The 27,883-nt window shown below is 44.0% G+C and overlaps 1 protein-coding gene across 1 annotated transcript; it reads right to left on the bottom strand.

Moving 5' to 3' along the window:
* Positions 1-38: 38 nt before the first annotated feature.
* LOC126262592 (6-pyruvoyl tetrahydrobiopterin synthase) lies at positions 39-27,761 on the bottom strand. The gene is made up of 3 exons (XM_049959329.1): positions 27,540-27,761; positions 27,370-27,449; positions 39-881 (listed from the first exon to the last, which is right to left on the bottom strand). Exons 1-3 carry the CDS (start codon positions 27,605-27,607, stop codon positions 598-600), a joined length of 432 nt encoding a protein of 143 aa, XP_049815286.1. The 5' UTR covers positions 27,608-27,761; the 3' UTR covers positions 39-597.
* Between the last annotated feature and the right edge of the window lie 122 nt (positions 27,762-27,883).

The raw sequence follows: 27,883 nt of genomic DNA, 5'->3' as shown, positions 1-27,883 counted from the left end.
GAAAGAGCTAAAAACACACACACACACACACATATATATATTATTTATTTATTTATTATCAAATATAAAGACAACTCCTTTCATGATGCTGGTACTTAATATACACAAGATTAAGATTCAATCTATATATAAATTGCACAAATAGGAAACATGTTTAACAGTCACTGCCATCTGTTTACATGACTCTTTATGACAGAGAGGCAAAATAAAGCAGAAAGTGAAATTAAAATTTAAACTACAGAACACCACACATGAAAGGCATGCTTTTTTGTAAAAAAAGTCCAAACATTACAAAACACGTTCTATTCTTGCATTTTGGAAGCCATTACAATAAATGACAATGTTGCAAAAATGTTTGAGGATGCATTACAACAGTCATATTAACATTACAATAAAATAAATGGCTCTTATCTCAACAGTGCTGAATGCCTCAAAAGTCAATCATTGTCATCAAAACACCAATGTTTCTTAAAATATACCATATGGATTGTAAGAATCAATCTCAGCTGTGATAATAGATGACAGTGAACATCTTGATCACCAGGAAACTTAACAGTCAGTCAATTCAGTTAAGACTGTATTACTTTGAGATAATTTTCATGCAAATTCACCTCTGTACATAACAATATTTTTTTCAGTTTCATGGATTTTTACTTCATACAGTATTTCTGGGTTAGGTAGCAGGGATTTTAAGTTATTCCATATAAATATAGCAACATTTTCTGTTGTACTGACGATGTCTTTAAAATAAGGAACATCTTTATCAAGATTCTTATGATCCATTACATCCATGATAGCTTCATTCATGTACTTCTTGAGATCACTGATGTTCATTACCATGCCTGTGTCTGCAGCAACAGGACCCCTGAGTGTTACTTCAACTGCAAACAGAATAATACAACAATAAAAGGAATACTAAATTATGACAAATTTTTAATACAGAATCACACACAAGAACAGAAATTAAACACTACAAAACTAATAATTCTTGCAAATATGAGTGAACAACTGATCAATGAAAGGAAATTTTTCATACAATAAAGACTGGAACTGCATGATATCAATTTCTTGCTGAACTAAAAGAAAGAAGAGATGAACATAATTATGTCAGTAGGGATGGGATACAAAATTGAATTGATGAAGGGCAGGGAAGGAAATTGACCATGCTCTTTCAAAGAAACCATCCCAGCTTTCACCTTTAATGATTTAGAGAATTCACATTGTACCTAAATCTGGATGGTGGGACAAAGCTTTGAACTGCTGTCCATCTGAGTAAGAGTCCAGTGTCTTGCCACTGAGCCACCTCACTCTGTCTTGTCAAACAAGTATTCGACAGCAGCAGAATAATGGGCATAATGCCTGATACTAGTTCAAAAATCTAATCACCAAGCAGTGGCAGGAAAAGCACGCATAAAATATACAGAATTTCACAAGTTTTCAGAGCCATTGGCTCCTTCTGCCAGAAGGGTTGAATGGAAAGGAAGAGGGATGATGAAAAAGGACTGGCGAGATTTCAGAAATGTCACCCTGAAGCCTGGATAGGGAAGATTTATGGGATGAGAAGGAAAGATTGATCGTTGGTGCTTGCTCCAGATAAGATTTGAAAACCTGAGAACTTATTCTCCAATTAAATTTCACATCGTCCTAGTCCAAATCTCATTCCACTGTTCTTGCTGTTGACTTTATCCTCACCAAGGGCCAGCTACACACATTAAGCCTACAAACAAATAACAGTACTTACATTTTGACATCCTTTTCATGTCGGACATTCCCTCCTATACAGACTTGCAAACAAGACAAACGTTTGTTTAGTGCAGATTCAAAAAACTAATGTGCCCTCCTACCAACACTTTTACCAGCCCTGTAAATGGCAAAGCATGTACTCCCCAAAACATTTACTCCCCCCACCAATCTACCATGTATAATGCACTTAGTTTTCTGCTGTTATTGACTTTTGCATAATGCTTTTTTCAGTAATTTGTGTTGTTTATTACCCTGTCTTCAATCTTTAAGTTATAGGTTTTCAAATCTTGTCTGATGCAGGTGCCAGCAGTCAGTCTTTCCTTCTTATCCCATACAGTAAATCTCCCTTAACCAAGGGTTCTGGGTGACTTTTCTATAACTTCCCCCCCCCTTTCTTAAATCTCAACAATCCTTTTCTGTCCTTCCTCTTCCTTTCCCTTCACCCTTTCTGTCAACAGAAGTTTGTGCATTTCCATATTTTTTGTGTGTTTCCTTCCACTGTAACTTTTATTAAGTTATATCATATTATATTTTCAAATATTGATTATTTTTGTTGATACTAGTTCAGTTAAGACTAAATAATTATGAGCATTAGACAGCTAGTCACCTTCATAATATCAAGAATGAAGGTTATTCAACATATGATGTGTACCATTGTTTTAAACATAAAAAACATACAATTGAACTAAAAAAACATGAAGTGAGGAAGCACTATTGACAATATTATGGAAAGGATGGAGTGCTACTCACCACATAGAGGAGAAGCTGAGTTGCAGATAGGCACAACAAAAAGACTGTGGAACATTTGAGCTTCTGGGCAAAAGGCCTCCTCCTAAAGTAGACCAGACGCACATTCATGCAAGCACAACTTACACTCACTTGATCTCTGTCTTTATCTTCTGGGACCATACTGTGAGCAACTGCACATGCTGGGAGAAGCAGTCTCAGCAGCAGAGTTAAGGGGGAGGCTAAGACGGTGATGGGGAGGGATAACAGGGTAGGACTGGGGGACAGTAACATGGTGCTTGTGGGAAGATGCAGGGACATGGTGTGGACAAGGTGGGGTGGCTAAGCGCAGTTTGGAAAGGGGGGCAGTAGTGGAAAAGGAGACTGTAAGTGCATTTGTACATACATACATACATACATTAATACTTGTTCCATGAATATGACATTTCGTAATCATGTGGAACATGTCGCTTTACATAAGTTTTCTTTACACAAAATAATTAATTTTTTTAACAGTTACAACTTTATATCTAAAAATCCATCTATGAGTAGAAGGAGTTGTCATTTAGAAATTCTTTTAATTTGCTTTTAAATGTTGTTTGGCTGTCTGTCAGACTTTTTAACGCTATTTGGCAAATGACCAAAGATTTTTGTGGTGGCATAATCCACCTCTTTCTGTGCCAAAGTGAGATTTAATCCAGAATAATGAAGATCATCCTTTCTTATAGTGTTGTGGCTATTTTTGAATTGGGATGGATAATAACAACAAATTTCCTAAGTGAATATATGTATTGCAAAGGCACTGTGACTATCCTGAGTTCCTTAAATAAATGTCTGCTAGGTGGTCTTGGGTGGGCTCCAACTATTATTCTAATTACATGCTTTTGTGCAATGAATATTTTTTCTCTTAATGATGAATTGCCCCAAAATGTGATGCCACATGAAAGCAGTGAATGAAAATAGGCATAGTAGGCTAATTTACTGATATGTTTATCACCAAAATTTGCAATAATACTAATAGTATAAATAGCTGAACCCAACTGTTTCAGCAGATGATCAATGTGTTCCCTCCAATTCAATTCATCACCAATGCATCTGCCCTTACTGGACTTAGGTATGGGTATGACAGCGGCTACACTCCAGCATCTCGGAAAAGTGCCATCTACCCAAATGCAACTGTATGAATGATGGAGAAAGTGCTTGCCCATAGGTGTTGCAACGTCTGAATGTGAATATTGTCCAGCCCTGCGGTGAAGATCAGGATGAAGTGAGAGCTCCCTCATAGTAAAGGCGGCATTGTAGCGTTCGGGATTCTGAGAGGAGAAGGATATCACCCAAGCCTTCTTGTTTCCAAGGGAGGGTGATAGTGGGTGGATCTAGAAATTTCTACAAAATAGTGGCCAAAGGTGTTGGAGATAGTAATAGAGTGCACAATGACATAATCTGGTACAGTCAGGCCGGAACTTTGTGAATGGACCTTGGTCCCAGAGAGCCAATGGAGGTTGTCCCACATGACAGAAGAGTTGTGAAACGGTTAAAAGAACTAGTAAATGAAATACAGCTAAATGTTACTTTGTAGGCTTTCTCTGTGTAATAAGTCTTTAAAGTCTCTTCGGGTTTGCTGCCGGATCCAAAAATCAACTGGTCCAAAAATCAACCTGATTCTATAATTCGGCGATCCAGCTGTTTACCATCTTCAGTAGCAGTAGTGTTCTCCTGAAAATGGTGAACAGTTGGATTGCTGAAATACTGAATCAAGTTGATTTTAGGATCTGGCAGCAAACCTGAAGAGACTTTCAAAAAACCCAGCTAGCTTTTTTTGCTATCCTGAAGAATACGATGACACTGTGCACGTGACAGTTAATAACAAATACGGTTTGCCAGCATAGGATGTCGGTTAAAAATGCAGAGAGCACATCTCGGTGTGCGAATCATGTTGCAGCATGCCTCAATCCACCAGGGGACTGAGACATAGAGGGGTAATAAATGATAATTAATTGAAGCCCTCAGCTGCCGACAGATGTTGTTGATATACCTTGATGGGGACAGCTGAAAATATGTGCCCTGACTGGGACTCGAGATCTCCTGCTTACATGACAGATGTTCTATCCATCTGAGCCACCAAGGACACAGATGAATAACACGACTGCAGGGACTTATCCCTTGCACGCTTCCCGTGAGACCCACATTCCCAACTGTCCACAATCTACATACGTAATGTACCTAATAGATATTTGCCCATCCACTCATTACTCGCGCACACTAAGGTGACGATTCCCGTAAGAGTTTGGGCAACCTGTGCGCATTCACACAGACGAAGGTCAATGGCCGGGTAGCCTTTAACTATATATGAAGATAGTAACTGCCCTTGAAAGTTCTGATTTTTCCCCCAGAAGTGAAGATCTGGTGGCTTGTTGCGCAGCTGTACAAGGAGATGGCGATGCTAACATGATACTGGGCAACTTCACAACTGCAGTATTCAAATCTGCTTGGCCATGTCCTTGAGGAGCGAGACATAGCAAGAACGGTGGTATAAGTGTCGGATGGTAAAATGCAGGGTTTTTGACTTGCCAATAGCTTGTGGGCAACAGGGTAGGGTACTTTTTTGTTCACTTGGATCTCCTGGATGGTCCGATCATCAAGATCATTCACGAGATGAGGCGGCATGGTTGCCATTTCAATTAATGCAACAGGGAGGAAGAGGCAGCCAATCACCCTCATGAGCATTTCTACCAAAAGTAACACATGTGGCCGTGTTTTTACAGGACACATAACTGTGCTTTTAACATTGATACAGGTAGCAATGCATCAGGTTTGGAATGAACAGTTAGACTGTAATGACTTCATAGCCTGCCTTAATCACTGATTGCAGCACTACTTGGTCAAATGTGAGAAAAAGAGTGCATATGTAGGCAACCAAATTTGCATCAACCTTTTTCATTACACGATGGACCATTGTGACACACTGATTAGAGAGATAAATTTGGATTTTCCCCGCGATTACACAATCAAACAGCTGAGTGTAAATATGAAGAATTCAGCGTACAATGGGCCTCGACACAAACAGGATAGCTGTGGACGAGTGAAACTGCAAACAGTTGTTTGGCTTGAAAATCAAAATTGGTTGCCAGAAGTAAAGCCCCATTATGTAAGCAAGAGCAGGATTTCACAGGGCCTGCAGTTGCAGCAACACCTTTTTGAATAACAAACCGATTAACTGCAGCAAAGGACTGACCTTCTTCGGTATGTGATACCTCGAGGAACTGAGAGGCAGATGGGAGCCTTTGAATCTTTAGCCTCATTCTGTTTGTGTGTAGTAGACAGATTGAGATGGTGATTGGCTCACTGTGAAAAAAATCCCCCACAGTTGCCAGCATCTTCAAAAAATGGCTCTGAGCACAATGGGACTTAACTGCTGTGGTCATCAGTCCCCTATAACTTAGAACTACTTAAACCTAACTAACCTAAGGACATCACACACATCCATGCCAGAGGCAGGATTTGAACCTGCAACTGTAGCGGTCATGCGGCTAGAGACTGTAGCGCCCAGAACCGCACGGCCACTCCGGTCGGCCCAGCATCTTCAGTTGGCAGTTGGGAAAGTAACAACTCAAGCAATCATCCCTCCCTGGGCCTACCCCACAGGTGCTGACTCCATGGGGCCTGAGTTCCCTCAAAATTCGTTTGGATTGGGAGGGGACCTCCGTGGCCACGGAGCCCCCCCCCCCCCCCCCCCAAAATTGAAGAAAATTATTAGTTATATTATGCTTTGTAAAATCACAAATTATGTTGGAATTTTTTATTTTCCTGGTTTGACGATAGTTATCTTTTAAAATACATTCAGTAATGAGTTAAAACAAAAAACTATTACGATAGTAAGCAGGTTAACTGAAAACTAAAGGTGTGAATCATGATAGTGTTACAGTGCTGCGGACGCACTTAGAATTTGTCCTGGTGTGCGCACCTTTGGGTAAAGTCTGGTGTAGGTGGCCACGGCAACATCAAAAGGACTGGAGCAGAAGCTCCTGGAACCCTCCACCTTGCATCGCCTTGACGCTTCGAGACATTATGACGCCGCAGCTATATGAAGCCCACCCTGCTGTTGCAGTGCATGCTGCAGACATGTTTAGTGTTCCGACTTTTTTGTCTAGTGGACTATTTTATATGACTATATTTTATTCGTTTACTTTAGTCACATAGTGTATTGTGAATTAAGTTTGCAATGGATAAATTCGTTAACAAAAAGGCATGCTGCAAGTTGATGATAACTGCGAATCAACCTCCAACAATTACTGTGTCGTCAATTGCTTCGCCGGCTTCAGGTGAGAACCGTTTACAGCCCAAACCTGGACAGTCCAGTAAGGGAAGATCATTTCAGGTGTCTTGGTTGGATCAAATATACATGGCTAGAGTATGAAGCATCTACTGAAAAAGTTTTTCTGCAAAACCCGCAAAGAGGTGGATGCTAAAAATCTATTACAATTTTCTTTTAAAAGAAGAAGAAGAAGAGTGAGATGCATTTACTTCTGTACAGTTTTCTAACTGAAAAAAGGCTTTGGAAAAATTCCGTCTTCATAAAGAAGGTTTTCTGAAACAATTCTATCCCCAACTGAAGTGTGGCCTCCAAATTGAATGAACAGTTAGATGGTGATATGAAGAAAGACCTTTTAGCTCTTGAGAAAATTTTTCCTACCATGCAATTTCTATGCCGACGAGGACTAGCAATCAGAGGACACGAAGATGTAAGCTCAAATATTTTTCAATTGTTGGATCTCTGAAAGAATGACATACCTGAGTTTAAATATTGGTTAGGGCATTCGGGGTATAAGTGGACATCCCATGATATTCAAAATTAGATCATTGATCTACTAGGAAAGTCTGTATTAAGAAAGGTATTGGCTTCAATCAAGAAGACTGAACATTTTTCTATTATGGTTGAAGAAACAAGTGATTCTTCAATACACGAAGAAGCGTCATTTTGTATTCATACTGTCGATGATTCCTTAAGCATCAACGAAGACTTTATTGGCTTATATGAAACCCCCAACTCTGAATCACAAACTCTGTTTAGTATTTTAAAAGACATTTTTGCTCGTCTTCATTTGTCAATGGATAACTTAACAGCACACAGCTATAACTTGAAATGAAGGATGCGCTGCAAGGAACATTGGCCCATCAATTGCTGTGTGTGCCACTTCCAGGCACTCACATAGCAGTGTACTCTAGTGAAGCCACAGGTTGATATAACCATATACACCAAACATCACTATGCCACTGCTTCTTCGAGCCTTCGGACTGACTGAGTCATCCACGCATCCGCGTAGTGAGAGTACTGGTGACAACACCTTGTATGGCCTAATGTGCATAAACACTGAAATTCGGGCATCCCAGAATCCACTCCTGCCAGAAGTGAAAAGTGACATGTCACATCCAGACCACCACTCAAAAACTTTGTTACTTTCGATACTTGTTTTGCACATCTGCATGTGGATCTCGTTGGCCCCCTCACTACTTGCTCTCACAACTTCTGTTACTGCCTGACAGTGATCAACAGGCCTGGGAGGTGGCCATAGGTTTTACCTTTACAAGATGAGACAACAGAAAGAGTAGCCTGCACTTTTACTCTCAGTTGGATATTGTGTATCGGTTGCCCAGAATATGAGATGTGATCAAGGTTGCCAATGGGTGACAGAGGTGTTCAGTACAACAGCACCACTTTATGCTTCTCATCACAGAAGAACAACAATATATCATGGAGCCTTTACTGCTGTGGTAGAATGCCTTGACTGTTCACTTATGGCTGCCATAAAGTGCCACTTGAAGGGGTCTTGGGTGAACCTACTCCCACTAGCACTACTTGGACTGCACAGTGATATGAGTGACGACTGTCAGCTGTTTGCAGCAGACCACCTCAATCACGATCAGCTGCAAACGCTGTGCAAGTTCTTTGTCCCAATCTGCCACACATGCTAGCACGGCACCTACATTTGTAACAAACCTCTGGAAAAAGATGGGAGAGTTGTGACCAGAGCATGCCTTGCACCACACAAGTCAGTTGTGTTTGTTTTCGCAGACCTGGGCATTATGCAACACAGTTTGTTTTGCACAGAGGCCCATTACACAAAATGGATCCATCTTCCCAAGGCCCCCACTCAGTCATAGAACACGGTGATAGCGCACTGATTCTTCAGGTAAAAATCGACATACCTGAGTGCCAAAGACATCATTGAACTGCCAGCCACTTCCAGGGACTGTGTGGCTTCTCCATTCCCAACAACTCAGCCAGTGGCCACTGCACACCCAGATACAGATGCCTCAGTGTGCCAAATGTCATGAGAAGAGGTTACAACTGCCACCACACAAAAATGACTACCAATACTATGCCACTGGCATGGCAGTTTCATAAACTGACAATTACTGTATGTTTCCCCATGCAGAAGGTGTGCTGTAGTGGCCTCAGCACCACACATTATACACTTGGGAACCAGCAACATTGTTGAAGAGATTTACCAGTACTGTAGGAGGCCACCTGGGGTAAGATAGCCAGTCTGCACCTACGCAGTGACTCAGATGGACACTGAACATAAGCACTACAATGTATAAAATTATATACGCCACAGTTATCATCATGGGTGTAACCGCCAAGAGGAGGAGGAGGAGGAGGGTTGGTTGGTTTAGAGGCAGGAGAAGGGACCAAAGTGGACCAAGCTATGAGGTCATCAGTCCCTTGTTCCTAATAAAACAATGCCACAAGTGTGAGAATAAAATGGACGAAACATATAACACAAAACGGAAAGAAATGAAAAGCCACAAGAACAAAGGGAAGGCAATGAACACTAAAAGGAACAAAAGAGGATAAGAAAACAACAGAGACACTCCAGAAGCAGAAGAGAGTAAAACTTGAAAGCAGATTACAGTGGCTGGCCAACCATGAGAATAAAAAGGGAAAGCCATCCACTCTGCAACACATTAAAACCTCCACCCTAAAAGCACTAGGGAGGAGGACACAAGAGGGACAAAGGACATGCGCTAAAACCTACATAGAAGTATAAAACCCACTCTCATGGATAAAACATAAAACTAAAGCTGCTGTGGAGGCATTGTCGCCCAACACCAAAGGCAGGGTGCTGAGAAAGTTGAAAGTCTGCCACAGAGCGGCTAAAAGTGGGCAATCCAGCAAGAGGTGGACAACTGTCATTTGGGAGCCACAGCAACACTGAAATGGGTCCGCGCATTGGTGTAGGTAACAACGCATTAGCCACGTATGGCCAATGCAGAGCTGGCAGAGGACAACTGATTCCCTGGGAGAGGCCTGCATGGAGGATTTCCAGACATTCATAGTCTCCTTAATGACACACAGTTTGTTGTGCATGCTGTTATGCCATTCTGTCTCCCAAAGCCGGAAAACCCTGCGGTGTAAGGCAGAATGCAGGTCAGCTTCGGAGATACCTATCTCCAGAAGCGGTTTCCGCGTTGCCTGTTTGGTCAGCCTGTCGGCAAGTTCGTTGTTGGGGATTCCGACGTTTCCTGAGGTCCACACAAACACCATGGAATGACGGGACTGTTCCAGGACATATATAAACTCCTGAATGGATGTTACCAGAGGGTGGCAAGGGTAGCACTGGTCAATAGCTTGTAGGCTGCTCAATGAGTCAATACACAAGACAAATGACTTGCCAGAGCATGAGCGGATGCACTCAAGAGCACGAGATATGGCCACCAGCTCTGCAGTGAAAATATTGCAGCCAACTGGCAAGGAGTGCTGCTCAATATGTCCTCCATGAACATATGCGAAGCCTACGTGACCATCAGCCATTGAGCCGTTGGTGTAAACCACTTCAGAGCCCTGGAACACATCAAGAATTGAGAGGAAGCGACAGTGGAGAGTGGTGGAGTTAATGGAGTCCTTAGCGCCATGTAAAAGCTCCATAAGAAACTGCGGCCAAGGTGTACACCATGGAGGCATACATGAACAGACCGCAAGTAGAGATGGTAAAGGGAAGGACTCCAATTCAGAGAGAAGGGACCGCACGCAAACCGCAATCGTCAATCCCAATCAGGGCCGCCAATGTGGGAGATGGACTGCCGTGGGTGGGAAAAGGAGACGGTAATTCGGATGCTCAGGGGAACTATGAATGTGTGCTGCATAACTGGTGAGCAGTTGCGTATGTCTGATCTGCAATGGAGGGACACCATCCTCCACCAGTACACTGGTCATCGGATTCGTCCTAAAAGCTCCTGTCGTTAATCGAACTCCACAGTGGTGCACAGCTTCAAGTAAATGCAATGCTTAAGGCACTGTCGCACCATAAACCACACTCCCATAGTCAATTCGGGATTGGACAAGGGCTCTGTAGAACTGCAGCAGCGTAGAGCGATATGCACCCCAATTGGTGTTGCTCAGGCAATGGAGGGAATTGAGGTGCTGCCAGCACTTCTGCATAAGCTGATGAAGATGAGGGAGCCAAGTCAATCAAGCATCGAAAACTAGTCCTAGGAACTGATATGTCTCCACTATAGTGAGTGGATCATCATTAAGGTAAAGTGCGGGTTCTAGATGAAAGGTACGACGCCGACAGAAGTGGATGACACACGACTTTGCAGCTGAAAACTGGAAGCCGTGGGCTAGAGCCCATGACTGTGCCTTGTGGATGGCTCCCTGGAGGCACCAGTTTGAGGAAAAGTAGAACATATAATGTAGTATATCCAAATCAATTGTAACAGATCTTGGGATGATATTGGATGGAAATTTTACCTGCAGTGAAAAGCATACTTTAAGCAATGTATTGTCACTGCTTCTTATCCTGCAGAAACACAAGAATCCAAGTTAAAAGACAAGAAATAGAAAAAGTTCATGGTTTACAACATCTGTGACACTCCAAAATAAGTTATAAACTGTAGTATTCCTACCACCTTGACAATTACTTTCATTTTGGTGGGATTCACTCCCTACTTACCTTACAACAATCACATTACTCCTCCTTATTCTCGATTATATATAAGTGGAAGATAGTATTACCACAAAGTATGCTTGCTCCATTGTTTCCTCACATACCTATTCTCATATACCGCAGACATCTACAGTATGCATGATATACTTTACCTTTATATTCCAAATAATTTACTTTGAGGCCCCACTCTTCCTCTCCTGGGATTATGTAAAGTTCTTACAAGCACCCAACTACCAGACAACGTGTGCCATAATAGCAAAAACTGGACATGGATCTGCTTTCAATAATATACTCTACCCTTGCAATAGCAGGTGCACAGACTTTGCTTCTCACCAAGCCTCCAAACACCAACTGAGCAACTGCTCAAATTATTACCTACTGTATTATGGATGGTTTTGGCAAAACACCAACTGAGCAACTGCTCAAATTATTACCTACTGTATTATGGATGGTTTTGGCACCTTTTCTCTTTTTCCTCTTCGCTGTACCATTTTATTTTGTTCCTAAGCTTCTGGTCCAATTATAGCTTTTTGCAACTATTATTATAATAGATATCAATGATGTACCCCCTTAAACCAAGAGTGCCTGAAAGCCCTTATTTAGCTATGGTAAATAAGATGAAGATGATGATGATGATGATGATGGGATGTGAGGTGAGGGGCACTCGACATCATGGTCATCAGTGCCCTGACGCAAAGTCAGCATCCGATCTCATGGGTGTGGACGAAGGCTGTCCCCAAATGCGGAGCAGTTTATAACTTACTGAAGTCTGCCTCCCTTCCTCAACAGTTTAGGGATGAGCCCTGACAGTTCAAAACTTTCACCACCCTTGTAACACTGGAATCAGTATCTGCGAGGATGGTGGTCAGGTCTCCATCGAGACTGAGGGTTGCCCTCAAATCAGTATGTAGCACACACATTGCCACAATACACTGAACTGAAAGTGGCATGCCACAAACTTTATAGAGTGGTGGAGCCTCTCGCCGGAGGAGAAAGCCATGTGTTAAAGGGCTTGTCTGATGCGCAGTCTGGTAAGCAGAACTTCCTCCCAGTGATGAGGCTAACATGAAGTCTGCCATACCTTTGTGGCCAATTTGAGCAACTGCAGTTTGACTGTCTCCCACTGATGCATGAAGCGTCTGTCAGAAAATGAGATGATGGCGTGCAGCAGGATGGGTCATTGATGAACGGAATCATCCTGACATGCCTCCTTGGCGGCTTTGTCAGCCATGCTGTTGCCCTGTGACCAGGTACCCAGCAAAAGATCACCTCCTTGCCATGGTGTTGGAGCCACTGTGAGGAGTCATGGATGAGCTGAGTCAGCTGCTCTACTGGATACATTTGGTGAAGTGCTTGCAGTCCACTAAGTGAGTCTGAACAGACAAGAAATCTTGTACAGTGATGTCTGTGAATCCTCTCCAGTGCCATCCGAATGCCATACAATTCTGCATCATAATTTGTAAATCATTCCAGAAGATGCACTTTAAAAGCATTATCAGGGAAAACAGCAGAACAACTGACGACATTCTCTTGCTGAGACCCATCTATATAAACAAACAATAAAACCGTGGTACATACTTAAAATTGATGAAACCAAGTTGTAAAAACATAATCCGGAGGACAAGTTGTCTTGTACTGTGTCAAGCTTAAAATCACTTTGGGCCTCTGAAGACACCAAGATGACAATATGGTCCATCCCTGGCTGTGTATTTTGCTGCCTGATAGATTCAGATCCTTGAGACAGTCTGTAGCACGTATCCCAAATGACTTGGTCGCATGGGGCCGATTCCTGACCAACCGTTCAAAGGTGTCAGTGACTGAAGTGAAGCTGAGATTTTCAGCACTTGTCAAGCCAAAAGGATATGTTGACGAATCCAGAGTGTGGTTCACCAGCCTCTGCACACAGATTCTGAACTAGGCTGATCTGAAAGGCTCCAGTCGATATCCAAATGCCTTCATGGTTGACAGCATCTAACACCTTGAGGTAGGAAGGATGAGCTGATCTGTAGACCATGCTGCCATAATCTAAACGTGATCGAACAAATGCCCTATAAAACTGCAGGAGGCAGCACCTGGCAGTTCCCCATGTCTTTCCGCTAAGGCATTTCAAAATATTCAATGACTGGAAGCCCTTTGTTCAAAGGCTGGTTGGCTGGTTTAAAAGGTAGTGAGGGGGGGGGGGGGGGGAGGAGGAAAGGTACCAAACTGTGAGATCATCAGTCCCTTGTTCCCAGTAGAACAATTACCCAAGGGAAAGAAGAAAACAAAGAAAACATACGGCACAATAACAGGAGAAAGGAAGGACCAGAAGAACGACAGAAGGGCAACAAACACTACAATGGACAAAACAGGACAAGAAAACCACAGAGAGACACTAGAAACAGGGAGAGGAGATAAAAAACAAGAAAGCAGATTACCATGGGTGGCTGACCATAAGAATAAAAGTGGAGAAGCCAGCCACTCTGCAACACATTAAAACCTCCATCCTAAAAGCCCTAGGGTGGAGGACACAGAGGGACAAAGGACACATGCTAAAACTCAGATCAAATGATAAAAGCCTACCTCACGAATATAATGTAAAACTAAGGCTGCTGATGAGGCATTGTTGCCCAACACCGAAGGTAGGGTGCTGTGAAAGTTAAAAGTCCACTGCAGAGCAGCAGAACATGGACAGTCCAGCAAGAGGTAGACAACTGTCATTTGGGAGCCACAGCGACACTGAGGTGGGTCCTCGTGATAGAGGAGGTAACCATGTGTGAGCCACTTATGGTCAATGCGGACTCGACAAAGGACAACTGATTCCATGCGAGAAGCCAGCATGGAAGACTTCCACACATTCTCAGTCTCCTTAATGACACACAGTTTGTTGTGCATACTGTTATGCCACTCCGTCTTCCAAAGCCAAAAACCTTGCACCATAAGACAGAACGCAGGTCAGTTTCAGAGATGCCCATCTCCAGGAGCGGTTTACTCGTAGCCTGTTTGGCCAGCCTGTCAGCAAGTTCATTGCCTGGGATTCCGACGTGTCCTGGGGTCCACACAAACACCACTGAACAACTGGACCTTTCCAGGCAGAGATGGACTCCTGGATGTTCGCTACGAAAGGATGGCAAGGGTAGCACTGGTTGTAGCTTGTAAGCTGCTCAGGGAGTCAGCACAGAGAAGAAATTACTCACCAGAACAGAAACAGATGTACTGAAGTGCACAAGATACGGCCACAAGCTCTACAGTGAATACACTGCAGCCAGGAGAACTACAAATGTGTGCAACATAACTGGGGAGCAGTTGTGCACGTCTGATCTGCAATGGAGGGTCTCCAGCCTCCACCAGGACACTGGTCGCCAGACTCTTTCTAAAAGCTCCTGTTGCTAAGCGAACGCCACAGTGGTGCACTGGGTCGACGAAATGCAACGCTGAGGGCACCGCTGAAACGTAAACCAGACTCCCGTAGCCAATGCGGGATTGTACAAGGGCTCTGTACAGCTGCAGCTGCGTAGAACTATCTGCACCCCAGTTGGTGTTGCTCAAGCAGTGGAGAGCACTGAAGCACTGCCCGCACTACCGCTTAAGCTGACGAAGGTGAGGTAGCCAAGTCAATCGGACATCAAAAACGACTCCTAAGAAACGATGTGTCTCCACTACAGTGAGTGGATCATCATTAAGATAAAATTCAGGTTCTGGATGAAAGGTACAATGCCAAGAGTTGTGCATGACACACGACTTCGCGGCTGAAAACTGGAAGCTGTGGGCTAGAGCCCATGACTGCGCCTTGTGAATGGTTCCCTGTAGGTGCCGCTCAGCAACATCAGTACTGGAGGAGCAATATGAAATGCAGAAGTCAACTGCATACAGAGAAGGAGAGACCGACGGCCCTACAGCTGCTGCTAGGCTGTTGATGGCCACTAAGAATGGAGAGACACTCAATACAGAACCCTGCGGAACGCCATTCTCTTGAATACGAGGGGAACTATGGGAGGCACCAACTTGGATACTGAAAGTATGGAGCGACAGGAAGTTTGGGATAAATATTGGGAGCGGTCCCCGGAGACCTCACTCACACAATGAGGCAAGGATATGATGTCATGTTGACGGCAACCAGATGTTGTCGACTGGAAAAGGCTGTTCAGATGGCAGACTCGAGGGACTGAAAACTATCAGGGGTAGAGCGACCCTGGCAGAAGCCGCCCTGGCATGGAGCCAACAGGCCACCTGACTCTAGGACCCGACCCAACCGCCGACACACCATATGTTCCAGCAGCTTACAGAGAACGTTGGTGAGGCTGATGGGCCAATAGCTATCCACATCGAGTGGATTTTTACCGGGTTTTAGCACCAGAATGATGGTGCTCTCCCGCCACTGCAATGGAAAGACACCATCGCACCAGATCTGGTTGAAGATGACAAGGAAATATCACTTGTAGTCAGACGAGAGATGTTTAATCATCTGACTGTGGATCCGATCCGGCCCAGGAGCTGTGTCAGGGCAATGTGCATGGGTTCTGAGGAGCTCCCACTCTGTAAATAGGGTGTTATAAGGTTCACTGTGGCGCGTAGTGAACGAGAGGACTTTCCTTTCCATCCGCCGTTTGAGGGTGCAAAAGGCTGAGGGGGTAGTTCTCCGATGCTGAGGCTCGAGCATAGTGCTCAGCAATCGTGTTTGCATCGGTAGAGAGCACACCATTGATGTTAATGCCAGGGACACCTGTTGGGGTCTGGTACCCAAAAAGATGTCTCGTCCAGACTTGGGAAGGTGATTTATGGCACCCAGTGGTTGACACGTACCTCTCCCAATACTCCTGTTTCCATCGTTTTATAAGCAGGTGAATGCAGGCACAGAGCCGCTTAAAGGCTTTTAGGTGCTCTTGGAAAGGGTGCCACTCATGTTGCTGTAGAGCTTGCCGATGCTGTTTAATTGCCTCAGTGACTTCCGGCAACCACCAAGGGACTGTCTTTCACCGGGGGCATCCTAGAGAACAGGGGATTGCGTTTTCCGATGCAGAAATTATCACTGTAGTGACCTGCTCAATCACAACATCGATGGCACCACATGGGGGAGATTCAATGGTGACAGCTGAGGTGAAGGTTACCCAATCTGCCTTGTTTAAAGCCCGTCTGGGTAGATGCCCATGGGCATGATGCCGGGGGAGTGACAGGAAGATGAGGAAGTGTTCACTACCAGACAGGTCGGCATGTGCTCTCCAGTGAATAGCTGGGAGGAGTCCTGGGCTGTAAATTGATAAATCAATGGCCGAGTAACTACCATGAGACACACTGAAATGTGTGGCGACCCCTGTAGTTAAGAGGCAGAGGTCGAGTTGGGACAGTAAATTTTCGACATCTCTGCTACGGCCAGTAAGCATGGTGCTACCCCACAAGGGGTTATGGGTGTTAAAATCTCTTAAAAGTAGGAAAAGTTAGGGAGTTGATCAATCAGTGCAGCCAATACATTCAGGGGTACCACACCATCTGGAGGGAGATATATGTTGCAGACAGTTATTTCCTGTGTCGGCCGTATCCTGACAGCCACAGCTTCAAGAGGAGTTTGAAGGAGTACATTACATACCAATTTCAGGACATAAACGCAAACTCCACCTGACACTATTATATTCACTACGGTTCTTGTAATATCCCCTGTAGCCACGAAGGGCAGGGGTCCACATTGCCGGGAACCAGGTTTCCTGGAGGGCAGTGCAGAAAGCAGGTGTAAAGCTTAACAGTTGCCGTAGCTCAGCCAGGTGGTGGAAAAAACCGCCAATTCCACTGGAGGATGACGTGATCGTGAGACTGGGAAGACATGAAACACTCAATGAGGTAGTCTGCACCTCAGAGTCACCTGCTGCCACTGACTTATTTCCTGAACAGGCTATATCTATTGCATCCGAGGGTCTGGTGAGATCTAGGTCCTCAGCAGACGCCAGAATCTTCACATCATCCTCAGACATAGAGCTTGTAGGCAGTGGTGACCTCCTGAGCAGGATTGTGAAGCCCTACAACCAGCTGCTTTTGAGCACTTGAGTCACTGGCAGGTGTTATCTTTCCCACTGCAATTCCCTTGGTCTTGGGGGTCTTATTTCTAGATTTCTCTAGCTGATCCTTGGGTTACTCTGGCTGGGAGGGCTTTGCTGATTCAGTCTTTGGAACTGAGCAGGATTGTGAAGCCCTACAACCAGCTGCTTTTGAGCACTTGAGTCACTGGCAGGTGTTATCTTTCCCACTAGCAGAAACCTGGGAAGGGAGTGACCCAAGGGACCCCGTCCTAGCAAGAGGAGCCAAAGAAGACCTAAGCTTCTCCGGCTGAGAAGTGGGGACTGGTGTCCCTGATGGTTGGGGGGGGGGGGGAGGGGGGGACAGTGCTCGTGAAGTAGGTGATGCAGGAGCAACAGGGAGGGAAATGTCCCCGTCCATCAAGGGGGCAGGTGTAGTCTCTGAAAGCTGACTAGAACTCGCGGAACTAATGGGGCTACAACTGTTCTTGTAGTGGAGGCTTAAGAGGAGGTCATAGCCACAGGCTGTAGGTGCTCAAATTTCCTCTTGTCCTCAGTGTAGGTCAGTCAGTCCAGAATCTTGTATTCCATGGTTTTCCTTTCTCGCTGTAAAATACTGCAATCTGGTGAGCAAGGGGAATGATGCTCTCTGCAGTTGACACAGATGAGAGGCAGGGCACATGGAGTATTGGGATGGAAAGGACATCTACAGTATCAACATGTGATGCTGGAAGTATAGTGGCAAGACATATGTCCGAACTTCCACCACTTAAAGCACTGCATTGGGTGAGGGATATATGGCTTGACATCACAGCAGTAGACCATCCCCTTGACCTTCTCAGCTAATGTGTCACCCTTGAATGCCAAGATGAAGGCACCAGTGGCAACCTGATTATCCCTCGGACCCCGATGTACATGCCGGACAAAATGAACTCCTCGTTGCTCTAAGTCAGCACGCAGCTCGCCATCAGACTGCAAAAGAAGGTCCCTGTGGAATATAATACCCTGGACCATATTTAAGCTCATATGAGGCGTGATGGTAATGGAAACATCCCCAGCTTGTCACACGGGAGTAATGCCCATGACTGGGAGGAGCATGCCATTTTTATCAAGACTGCCTCTGACTGCATTTTGGAAAAGCCCTCAACCCCCCCAAACTTGTCCTCTAAATGCTCTACAAAAAACTGAGGCTTCATCGAGACAAAGGAGTCCCCATAAGCTCTTGCACGTACGAGGTACCGGGGCGAATGAGGTTCGCTGCCATCCTTCGCCTGGCATTCCTTCCTTGGTGTGGCCAGGGAGAGGAACGATTTAGGATCATACTTCCTTGCATTGTACTGAGACCTGGAACGCTTAAAGACTGCTGGCGTTCGATCACCAGCAAGTGATAACGTGGTACATTTCCTCACGCGTAATCTGCCCTGATGCCACCCACTCTGGCCAGGGGCCCTCCCCAAGGGCGCTACCCAGCCTCAGCAAAGGCCACCTGGCAGGATGGCCATTGCCGGAGGTCCTGATGCCCCAGGGTGACAGGCATCTACTCCTTGGCACACGTGGGGAGTTAATGGTGCATGCAACAGCAGTGCAATCCCTGTGTAGTCAGAGGGCTACATGGCAGACCCACCACAATGGACTGGCTATCATGTTGGATATGAGGTGCAAAGAATTCCAGGGTCCTCATCAGCGCAGAAATTGACACTGCATAGTGGATGGAGGAAAACACACCCAGGAAGATGCCCTCGCTAAAGAGATGGAGGATGAGAGGGACTGCAATGCCACGATGAGAAAGTGGGCTAAAGATCTCAATGCACGATGGACACGATGCACCATGTAAAGCGCCCTTCCCCAATTGGCTTGCTCTTCAGGAAAATTTTGAAAAATGGAGGTCAAGCCCTACAGGGGACCACCACAAAGGCCGAATGGTATGAGACTCCATTTAGTTGCCTCTTATGACAGGCAGGAAAACCTCGGGCCTATTCTAACCCCAGGGTCTGCAGGGAGGGGGGGGGGGGGGGGGAAGGGTTTGTTCGAATGTCTTTCAGGTGTGGGAGCCAAGTTAATTTGGAGTCAAATAATAAACCAAAAAAGTGCACAGTTTCTTGAAAATGTAAAACATTGTCCCCCATTTTGAGCACTGGTTGGTTAAAACTTCGACGAGCACAGTTAAAATTGACACATGCAGTCTTCTTGGGAGAGAACCGAAAACCAGTTGTCCTGGCCCAGGTTTCCTGCCTCCTGCCTCCTAGCTGCCTCGTCATTGTCATACGATCAGAGGAAGAGCAGAAGATTGCATAGTCATCCACAAACAGAGAGCATTTGACAGGGCTCCATACTGAGGACGAAATGCCATTGATAGCGATGGCAAACAATGTGACACTGAGGACACTGCCCTTGAGGACTCCATTCTCTTGAACATAGCAGTCAGACAAGGCATCGCTAATGCGATATCAAAAATGCTGGTCCTCGAGAAAGGATTGGATAAGATGTGGTGGGCATCCGTATAGTCCCATTCATAAAGTTGGCTAAGGATGTTGTACCTCCAAGTAGTATCATATGCTTTTTTGAGGTCAAAAAACACAAACGAAATGGTTCCAGTGTAAGAAGCACTCCTGTAGAATTAAGTTGTCAAGGGTGGAACAGTAGGCCTGAAACCACAGTGGTAATGGCTCAGCTGACCTCGGGACTCGAGCAGCCAGACAAGGTGGTGGTTGACCATTCGTTCAAAAGCCTTACCCACGCAACTGGTAAGGGCTACACTCCAGTAACTGTTAGTGGTGCTGTGGTCCTTGCCTGGTTTCCAATATGGAATTAATATCGCCTCCTTCCAAGTTGTGGGGTAATGTCCATAAAACCAGATCTGATTGAAACAAGAGAGGAGCTGTCCTTTCAATTCAGGGCACAGATGATGAAGCATGGCATAACAGATATCATCAGGACCTGGAGCAGTGTCTTTGGCTGTAGACAAAGCTGTTTCCAGTTCCCACATGGAGAACGGAAGGTTGTAAACTTCCTCATTATGCGAGAAGAAATTGTGTTTCCTCATCTCTGCAGTCCTACGGAACACCTGAAAAGCAGGAGCTCATGTGAATGATGTAGTAACAGTAAATAAGTGTTCAGCTAAAACCTGAGCCATGTCTTCTGATGTGTCCATCAAGACCCCATTACTTAAAAAGACTGTAAGGGAATGTGTACTGCCCTTGCCTGAAATCTGTCTTATTGATTCCTAAACTTGGGCAGTGGAAGTGGACCGATTAATGGAAGTTTTGAATTCCGTCCAGGAAGCCCTCTTCCATTCTTTTATCATTCGCCTTGCAAGTGCTGTCACAGATCTGAAGGCATGAAGATTTTCTGTAGTTGGACAGTGTTTGAAGTTCTGCAGAGCTATTCGTTTGTCCCTGATTGCCAACCAACAGTCGTCATTCCACCAAGGTACAGGCTGTCATCTGAGGTGGTTACTAGACTGAGGGATGAACTCTGCAGCAGCCCGTTGGATCTCACAAGTGATAATGGCAAACGTCTCCTGTGCAAAGCCTTTTGTTCAAAAATAGCCTGTCAACTGTACAGCAAGCAATTTGCTCTTTGTATCATTCATCTGCGTGGTCTCCTGTCAGCCACTGTCCTCGCTGGTAGATGGATCCACATTGGGAAGTGGTTACTAGAATGTAAATCTGGAGCCCTCTCTCCACTGAACTGAGTCTGCAATAGCTGGGGAACAAAAACAAAGGTCAATGGCTGAAAAACACCCTGTAGCTGTTGAAAAGTGTGTCATCTGACCTGCATTCAGAAGGCATATATTCTGAGAATGGACGAGTTGCTCAATCATCCGATCCCTGGAGCAAATGGCAGCCAAGCCCCACAGCACATTGTGTGCACTGAAGTCCCCCACAAGAAAGAATGGGCGTGGGAGTGCCCGGAGGAGTTCAGCCAGTGCAACCGCATCCAAAGCATCATTAGGCAGAAGGTACAAAGAACACACAGTGATGTTAAAGGGTGTGATAACTTTCTCGGCTCTTGCTTGCATGGCCACGGTAAGAGGGACATGAGAGGAGTGGCATCTCTCATCAATGAAAACAGCCACTCCACCTTTAGTCCTGTCTCCAGTGGTATCAGCCTTCCTGTATGGGTAGCAACCCTGTAATGCACATGTGCTGCTGACTTTAAGATGCATTTTCTGTAAGCAGATGCAGGATCAGAAGCTGTAATTCTTCCAAATGTGAGCGATATCCATCTAAATTCCACTGCAATACAGAAGTCCCTATGGAAGCCATTGTTTAGCGATGGTTGTCCTTTTCTTTCTCCCTAAAAGGCGGTGATTTACTGCAGAGGTCAGGGGGATCGTTAGCCGGTTCCCTGCTATTCGGTTCCTCCAATTGGAAGTCCATCTCCTGCAAAGCATATCCCCATAAGACAGGGAGAGAGCTTGCTGATCTGAAGGTTTAATTACCACTTTCTTGGACTTTGAACTACTTTTCAAAGGACGTTTTTCTTTACTGATTGGAGGTGGGTAGTGGTGGTAAGCCCATTGCTGACAGTTTCTGAATGACAGCTAGAGACTGTTTTACCTCAGCAGCCATTCATGCCATCAGCACGTAGCACACCTTGAGGTTAAGGGTTTTCTATAAATGTGTGTACCTTCCTCATGGTCCTGGCAGTGAGATAAGACCCCCATTCTCCAAAACACACAACTTTCCACTGCTATGCCACACAGTGGTCGCTGAAGCGTATCCAGATCTTATGGTGACAGAGGGCTGATGGCACTTATGGTTCCCAGGAACCCCAGGGTTGCCAAGCCCCTACTCAGCAAATGAAAGCTGAGCCCCAGAGGGACGGGGTGGGGTGGGGGTAAATAAGATAAATGCAAGATTGAGTACATAAACTTCAGACATGGCATTTAGGACAATCCTATACAGCACAGCTGTAATCTTGACTTCTTTTGGTTTTGGGAATGGCAACCCACTGACATAACTCTGGTAGATTAAAATGTTTCTGCCTCTTACACATGTCTCAGTGGAAAATTGGAAACCAATGGCTCCTCAACTCCCTAACACCTGAAAATTTTTTAAACATCCTGTCAAGTTATGGATTCCATTTAGGAACAATAATTTGACTGCTGTCCCCTTTACTTTCATCAGGCTTCAGAAGCAATGACTATAGATGTGCTCATTATCTAGCATTAAACTGGACTATGATATGTCTACAGCTACACAATGACTTACATTGAACTCTGAATATCTCACACTAACATAACCCTTCAACATGATTTATGTCCCTGCAATGTTTGATGATCTGGGCGGATACAGTTTCTGGCAATGTACAGAGAGCTGGATGTTTGTGTCATCATCATCATCATCATCATCATCATCATCATCATCATTCGTGACGGTAGCTAGAGTGGACTGTGTAAACAAATTGGGCTGTCTAAAAATTGTGATTTTGTACAGGCGCGGATGACCGTGCAGTTGAGTGCCCCACAAACCAAACATCATCATCCATAAACAGAGTGGAGGGCTGAAAAAAGCACCAATCACATTGAAGCTTTTGGCTGTGTGCTAGGTTTCCCAACATTCAGAATATGGTGAAAGTTATGTAGTGGATCCCCTTGGATTTTTTTGTAGTTTATGTGCAATATACATTTGTAATATGTATCAAAATACTTGTCTGAGGCTTTTCTGTTACCCATTCGTACTCCAAATTTATCTTGTAGTTTTGATATTTATAATGAAAAGTGCACTAAATATGGAAAACTGCATTAATTATGGTATGAATGCAGACATCTGGCTATTCTATGACTCAGTCAGTCACCATAATCTTTCATCACACTTGCATCCATTGGCTTCACCATTTCACAACCAAATAATCACCATCCAGCCTAACCTGGACTTTGGGTTATGCTACAGACCAGTCTGTCACCACACCAAAGAATTCAGAGGAGATCCACTATCATACTCTAGCCCAGAACTCAACAAACTCTTTAATATTTCCTTGTACGAACTATGCTTGACAGAGTGAAATTCCTGACACAGCTTGGTAAGGCTCATAATTATAAAACAGGTGATAAGACAAGAGGCCACTGCTCATGTGGCTGACAGTGTGGGGCATACACAAAGGGTTTTTTTAGATTAGGTGATTCTCCATCAAATCCAGATAATGACAGCTGTAGGAAATCCAGAAGTAAGTTTGAGATTGAAAGAAATGCCTTCCACAGGTGAGTGTTAAAATCCTAATGGTAAACTGGTGAAGCATTCGCAACCAAATGCCATAGTTTGAAGAATGCATGAAAAGCAGTGAAGTGCACATAATACCAGGTACAGAAAGCTGCTTGAAACCTGAATTGATAGCAGTGAGATTTTTGGGGAAAATTTAAGTGTATATCAAATGGATAGGCAAAAGGGAAATGGAGGTGGTGTATATGTCGCAGTAGACAAGAAACTCATATCCACCGAGGTAGAAATTGAAGCTGCTTGTGACATTGTTTTGGAAAGATTCAGTATCAGGGATGGGAAAAAATGATAATTGGATCCTTCTATAGGCCACCAGACTCATCTCCTGACATAACTGAAAACTTAAAGAGAAAATCTCAGTTCACTCGTACACAAGTTCCCTAATCATACTGTAATCATTGGTGGAGACTTCAATCATCTAGCAATTAACTGGGAAGATCACAGTTTTGTTAGTGGTGGGCACAATAAGACACCCTGTAAAACTTTACTAAATGCCTTCTCTGAAAACTGCCTAGAACATATAATTAGTAGCCACACTCATGGTGGAAATATATTGGATATAATGGCAACAAATAGACCTGACATCTTTGAGGATGTTCACATCTAAACTGCTATCAGTGACCATGATGCAGTTGTGGCAACAATGATTACCAAAGTACAAATGACAACTAAAACAAGGATATATATATATATATATATATATATATATATATATATATATATATATGTATATATATATATATTCAGTAAACTAGATAAAAAAATCATTAGTGTCATATCTCAATTAGGAACTTGAAACTCTCAGCATGGGGCAGGAGCATGTAGATGAACTCCGTCTCAAGTTTAAAAGAATAGTTGACCATGCACTGAATAGATATGTACCCAACAGAACAGTTCATAATGGGAGATAACCTCCGTGGTATACAGTCACTGTAAAGAAACTTCTAAAGAAACAGGGATTACTGCATAATAGGTGTGAAGCAAAGTGTTGGGCTATAAATAGAGAGATGCTGAATGAACATGTCTGGCTGTCAAGTGAACAGTGTGTGATGCCTTCAATAACTACTGCAGCAGAATATTGTCAAGTGAGCTTTCACAGAACTCAAAGAAATTCTGGTTGTATGTAAAGATTGTTAGTGGCGCCAGGTGTCAGTACCTAGCGAAGGAGACAGAAACCAAAATTAAGGATAGTAAAGCAAAAGCTGAAATGCTTAACTCTGTTTTCAAATGTTCCTTTACAAAGGAAAACCCGGGAGAATTGTCCCAGTTTAATACTTGTACCACTGAAAAGATTCATGAAATAACTATTAGTGTGAGTGGTGTTGAGAAATAGCTGAAATTGTTAAAATTGAACAAAACTCCAGGGCCCAAAGGAATCCCTGTCAGATTCTATACTGAATTCGCAGCTGTGTTAGTTCATCTTCTAACTATTAGGTAGGTCCCTCAAACAAAACTGATGCTCAGTTCTCGGAAAAAGGCACAGGCCACACCCATCTACAAGAGGGTTAGTAGAAGCGATGCACAAAAGTACCGTCCAGTATCCCTGACATTAATTTTTTGTAGACTCAGAATATATTCTGTGCTCAAACAATGAGGTATCTTGAACAGATTGACCACCTCAATGCCAGCCAGCATGGTTTTCCAAAACATCGATCATGTGAAACCCAACATGCACTTTTCTCACTTGTCTTACTGAAAGTTTTGGATCAAGGCAATCAGGTAGCTGCTGTATTTGTTGATTTCCATAAAGCATTTGACTTGGTACTGCACAGCTTATTGACAGAAGTACAATCATATGGAGTACCAAGTGAAATTTGTGACTGGATTAAGGAATTTTTGACAGGGAGGACGCAACATGTTAGCTTGGTTAGAGAGTCATTGTCAGATGCAGATGTAACTTTGGCCATGCCCCAAGGAAGTGTGTTGGGACCCTTGCTGTTCATGTTGTATACTAATGACCTTGCAGACAATATTAATAGTAAAATCCAGCTTTCTGCAGATGATGGCATTAATGGAAATGGAAATGCCATGTGGCTAGGGCCTCCCGTCGGGTAGACCGTTCGCCTGGTGCAAGTCTTTCGAGTTGACACCACTTCGGGGACTTGGGTGTCGATGGGGATGAAATGACGATAAGGACAACACAACACCCAGTCCCTGAGCGGAGAAAATCTCTGACCCAGCCGGGAATCGAACCTGGGCCATTATGTATGACATTCCATTGCGCTGACCACTCAGCTACCAGGGGCGGACATGGCATTAATTATAATGAGAGAAGCTGCATAAATAATAAGTCACATCTTGATAAGGTTTCAATGTGGTTCAGAAATTGGGAACTTGCTCTACATGTTCAGAAATGTAAAATATTGCACTTCACAAAATGAAAAAACATAGTAACCTAAGACTACAATATCAATGAGTTACCGTTGAAATCGACCAACTCATACAAATATCTAAGTATAACACTTTGTAGGGATATGAAATGGAATTATCACAGAGGTTAAGTCATGGGTAAAGCAGGTGGTAGACATTGGTTTATTGGTAGAATACTGGGGAGGTACAATGAGTCTACAAAAGAAAATGCTAACAAATCACTCGTGCAATCTGTTCTAGAATACTGCTTAAGTGTGTGGGACCTGTACCAAATAAACTTGACCGGAAATATTGAATGTATACAGAGAAGAGCAGCACAAATGGTCACAGGTTTGCTTAATCCATGGGAGAGTATCACAGAGATACTGAAGGAACTGAACTGGAAGACTCTTGAAGACAGACGTAAACTATCCCGAGAAAGTCTTAACAAAGCTTCAAGAATTGGCTATGAATGATTACCCTACGAACATACTACAACCCCCTACGTGTCACTCACATAGGGACTGTGAAGATGAGATTAGAATAATTACTGCATGCATAGAGGCAACCATTCTTCCCACACTCCGTGAGTGAGTGGACTAGGAAGAAATGCACCTCACAGTGATTTGGCAGTGTGTAGATGAAGATGCAGCAATGACTTTACAGGAAGAATTAAACATCAGTGGCCAATTTTACACACACACACACACACACACACACACACACACACACACACACACACACACACACACACACACAGAGAGAGAGAGAGAGAGAGAGAGAGAGAGAGAGAGAGAGAGAGAGAGAGAATTAAATGTGTCTATCATATTAAGTGACCTGAGTACAAACAAACTGGGAAAATTTTATAAATGAATTGAGTCACTTTATATGTGGCCATTTTTTCTTGACAAACACAATGTTGATAAACTGATTCTTGGCAGCAGTATCGGTGCAATGTAACATAGCTCTCTGCATAGGAGGGTGCTGTCTTCCATTCCACAGCCACTTTTGTCACATGAAAAAAGACCTAATTCCTTCCATAGTTTTGATTAAGTTAAGGCCCTTGCATGTAGCAATAAGAGCATAGGGCCAGTGACAAAATAATTACTCAAGTTTCCCTAGGGACTAAATGGCAATTAATTTTGTTTGTTTGTTTGTGTACGTTGGTAAAGGCACTAGTCTTCAATCACATCCACTGTGCAAGTCCCCTCTTCCTTCCCGGTGACCTTACTAGTTCACACACTGATGGATGGAGTGCTTAGAAAACCCAGTTACTTTGTTCAGTCGCTAGAGCAACTTAACATTCAACAATCTGGGAGACTAGGAGATTCTGTGCAGGTGGTCAATTCCATACACTGCAGTATGTGTTTTTCTTGTGCTTTACCCTATACTTACCGACATAATTGTGGCCATGCCCGTGAAAGTTGTTGCATTTCCCGTATGTTACACGGTTTTCTTCATCTGCAAGTTGTGGACTGTAAAAAAAATCAAATGTTCGTAGGAATGATAAGCTGAGAATTTAAAGCGAACACTTTAAACAGCGCGCTCGCTGCGGAGAATTTTACCTGTGTAATCTGTGACAAGCGCTGAATATTTCCCTACGAGTGAGGTACGCTACTGGATTGCCCGCCATTGATCTATGTGACGAGAACAAAATTGGGCACAGACACAGAAGGATCCGTGGTCAACTGGTTACCTAACGAAAAGCCACTGGTCTGACATACTCTTTTTTTTACCAATGCAGGTCGTCTGACAACTCGTACAACTATCTCACATAACAGGTGTCTCCGGCGTTACCAACTGTTATGTACGTAACCGAAAAGCTTCAAGTTTTCTAGGAATAACGTTGTAAACAACCAAAGTGAAAATTATTCAGTTTGTTTGTCACTTGAACATTAATAGGTATTTT

The sequence above is a fragment of the Schistocerca nitens genome, chromosome 6 (genome assembly GCF_023898315.1).
Source record: "Schistocerca nitens isolate TAMUIC-IGC-003100 chromosome 6, iqSchNite1.1, whole genome shotgun sequence".
NCBI classification, from domain to species: Eukaryota; Metazoa; Arthropoda; class Insecta; order Orthoptera; family Acrididae; genus Schistocerca; species Schistocerca nitens.
The sequence above is the reverse complement of the archived record's forward strand: the minus strand, read 5'-3'. Positions and strand labels throughout refer to the sequence as shown.

Excerpts from the sequence above, each read along its gene's own strand:
- LOC126262592 (XM_049959329.1), bottom strand. The coding sequence starts at position 27,607 with ATGGCGGGCAATCCAGTAGCGTACCTCACTCGTAGGGAAATATTCAGC. Across the intron at positions 27,450-27,539 it reads GCTTGTCACAGATTACACAG|TCCACAACTTGCAGATGAAG; the intron begins GTAAAATTCTCC and ends TTTTTTTTACAG. Across the intron at positions 882-27,369 it reads GCATGGCCACAATTATGTCG|TTGAAGTAACACTCAGGGGT; the intron begins GTAAGTATAGGG and ends TTCTGTTTGCAG.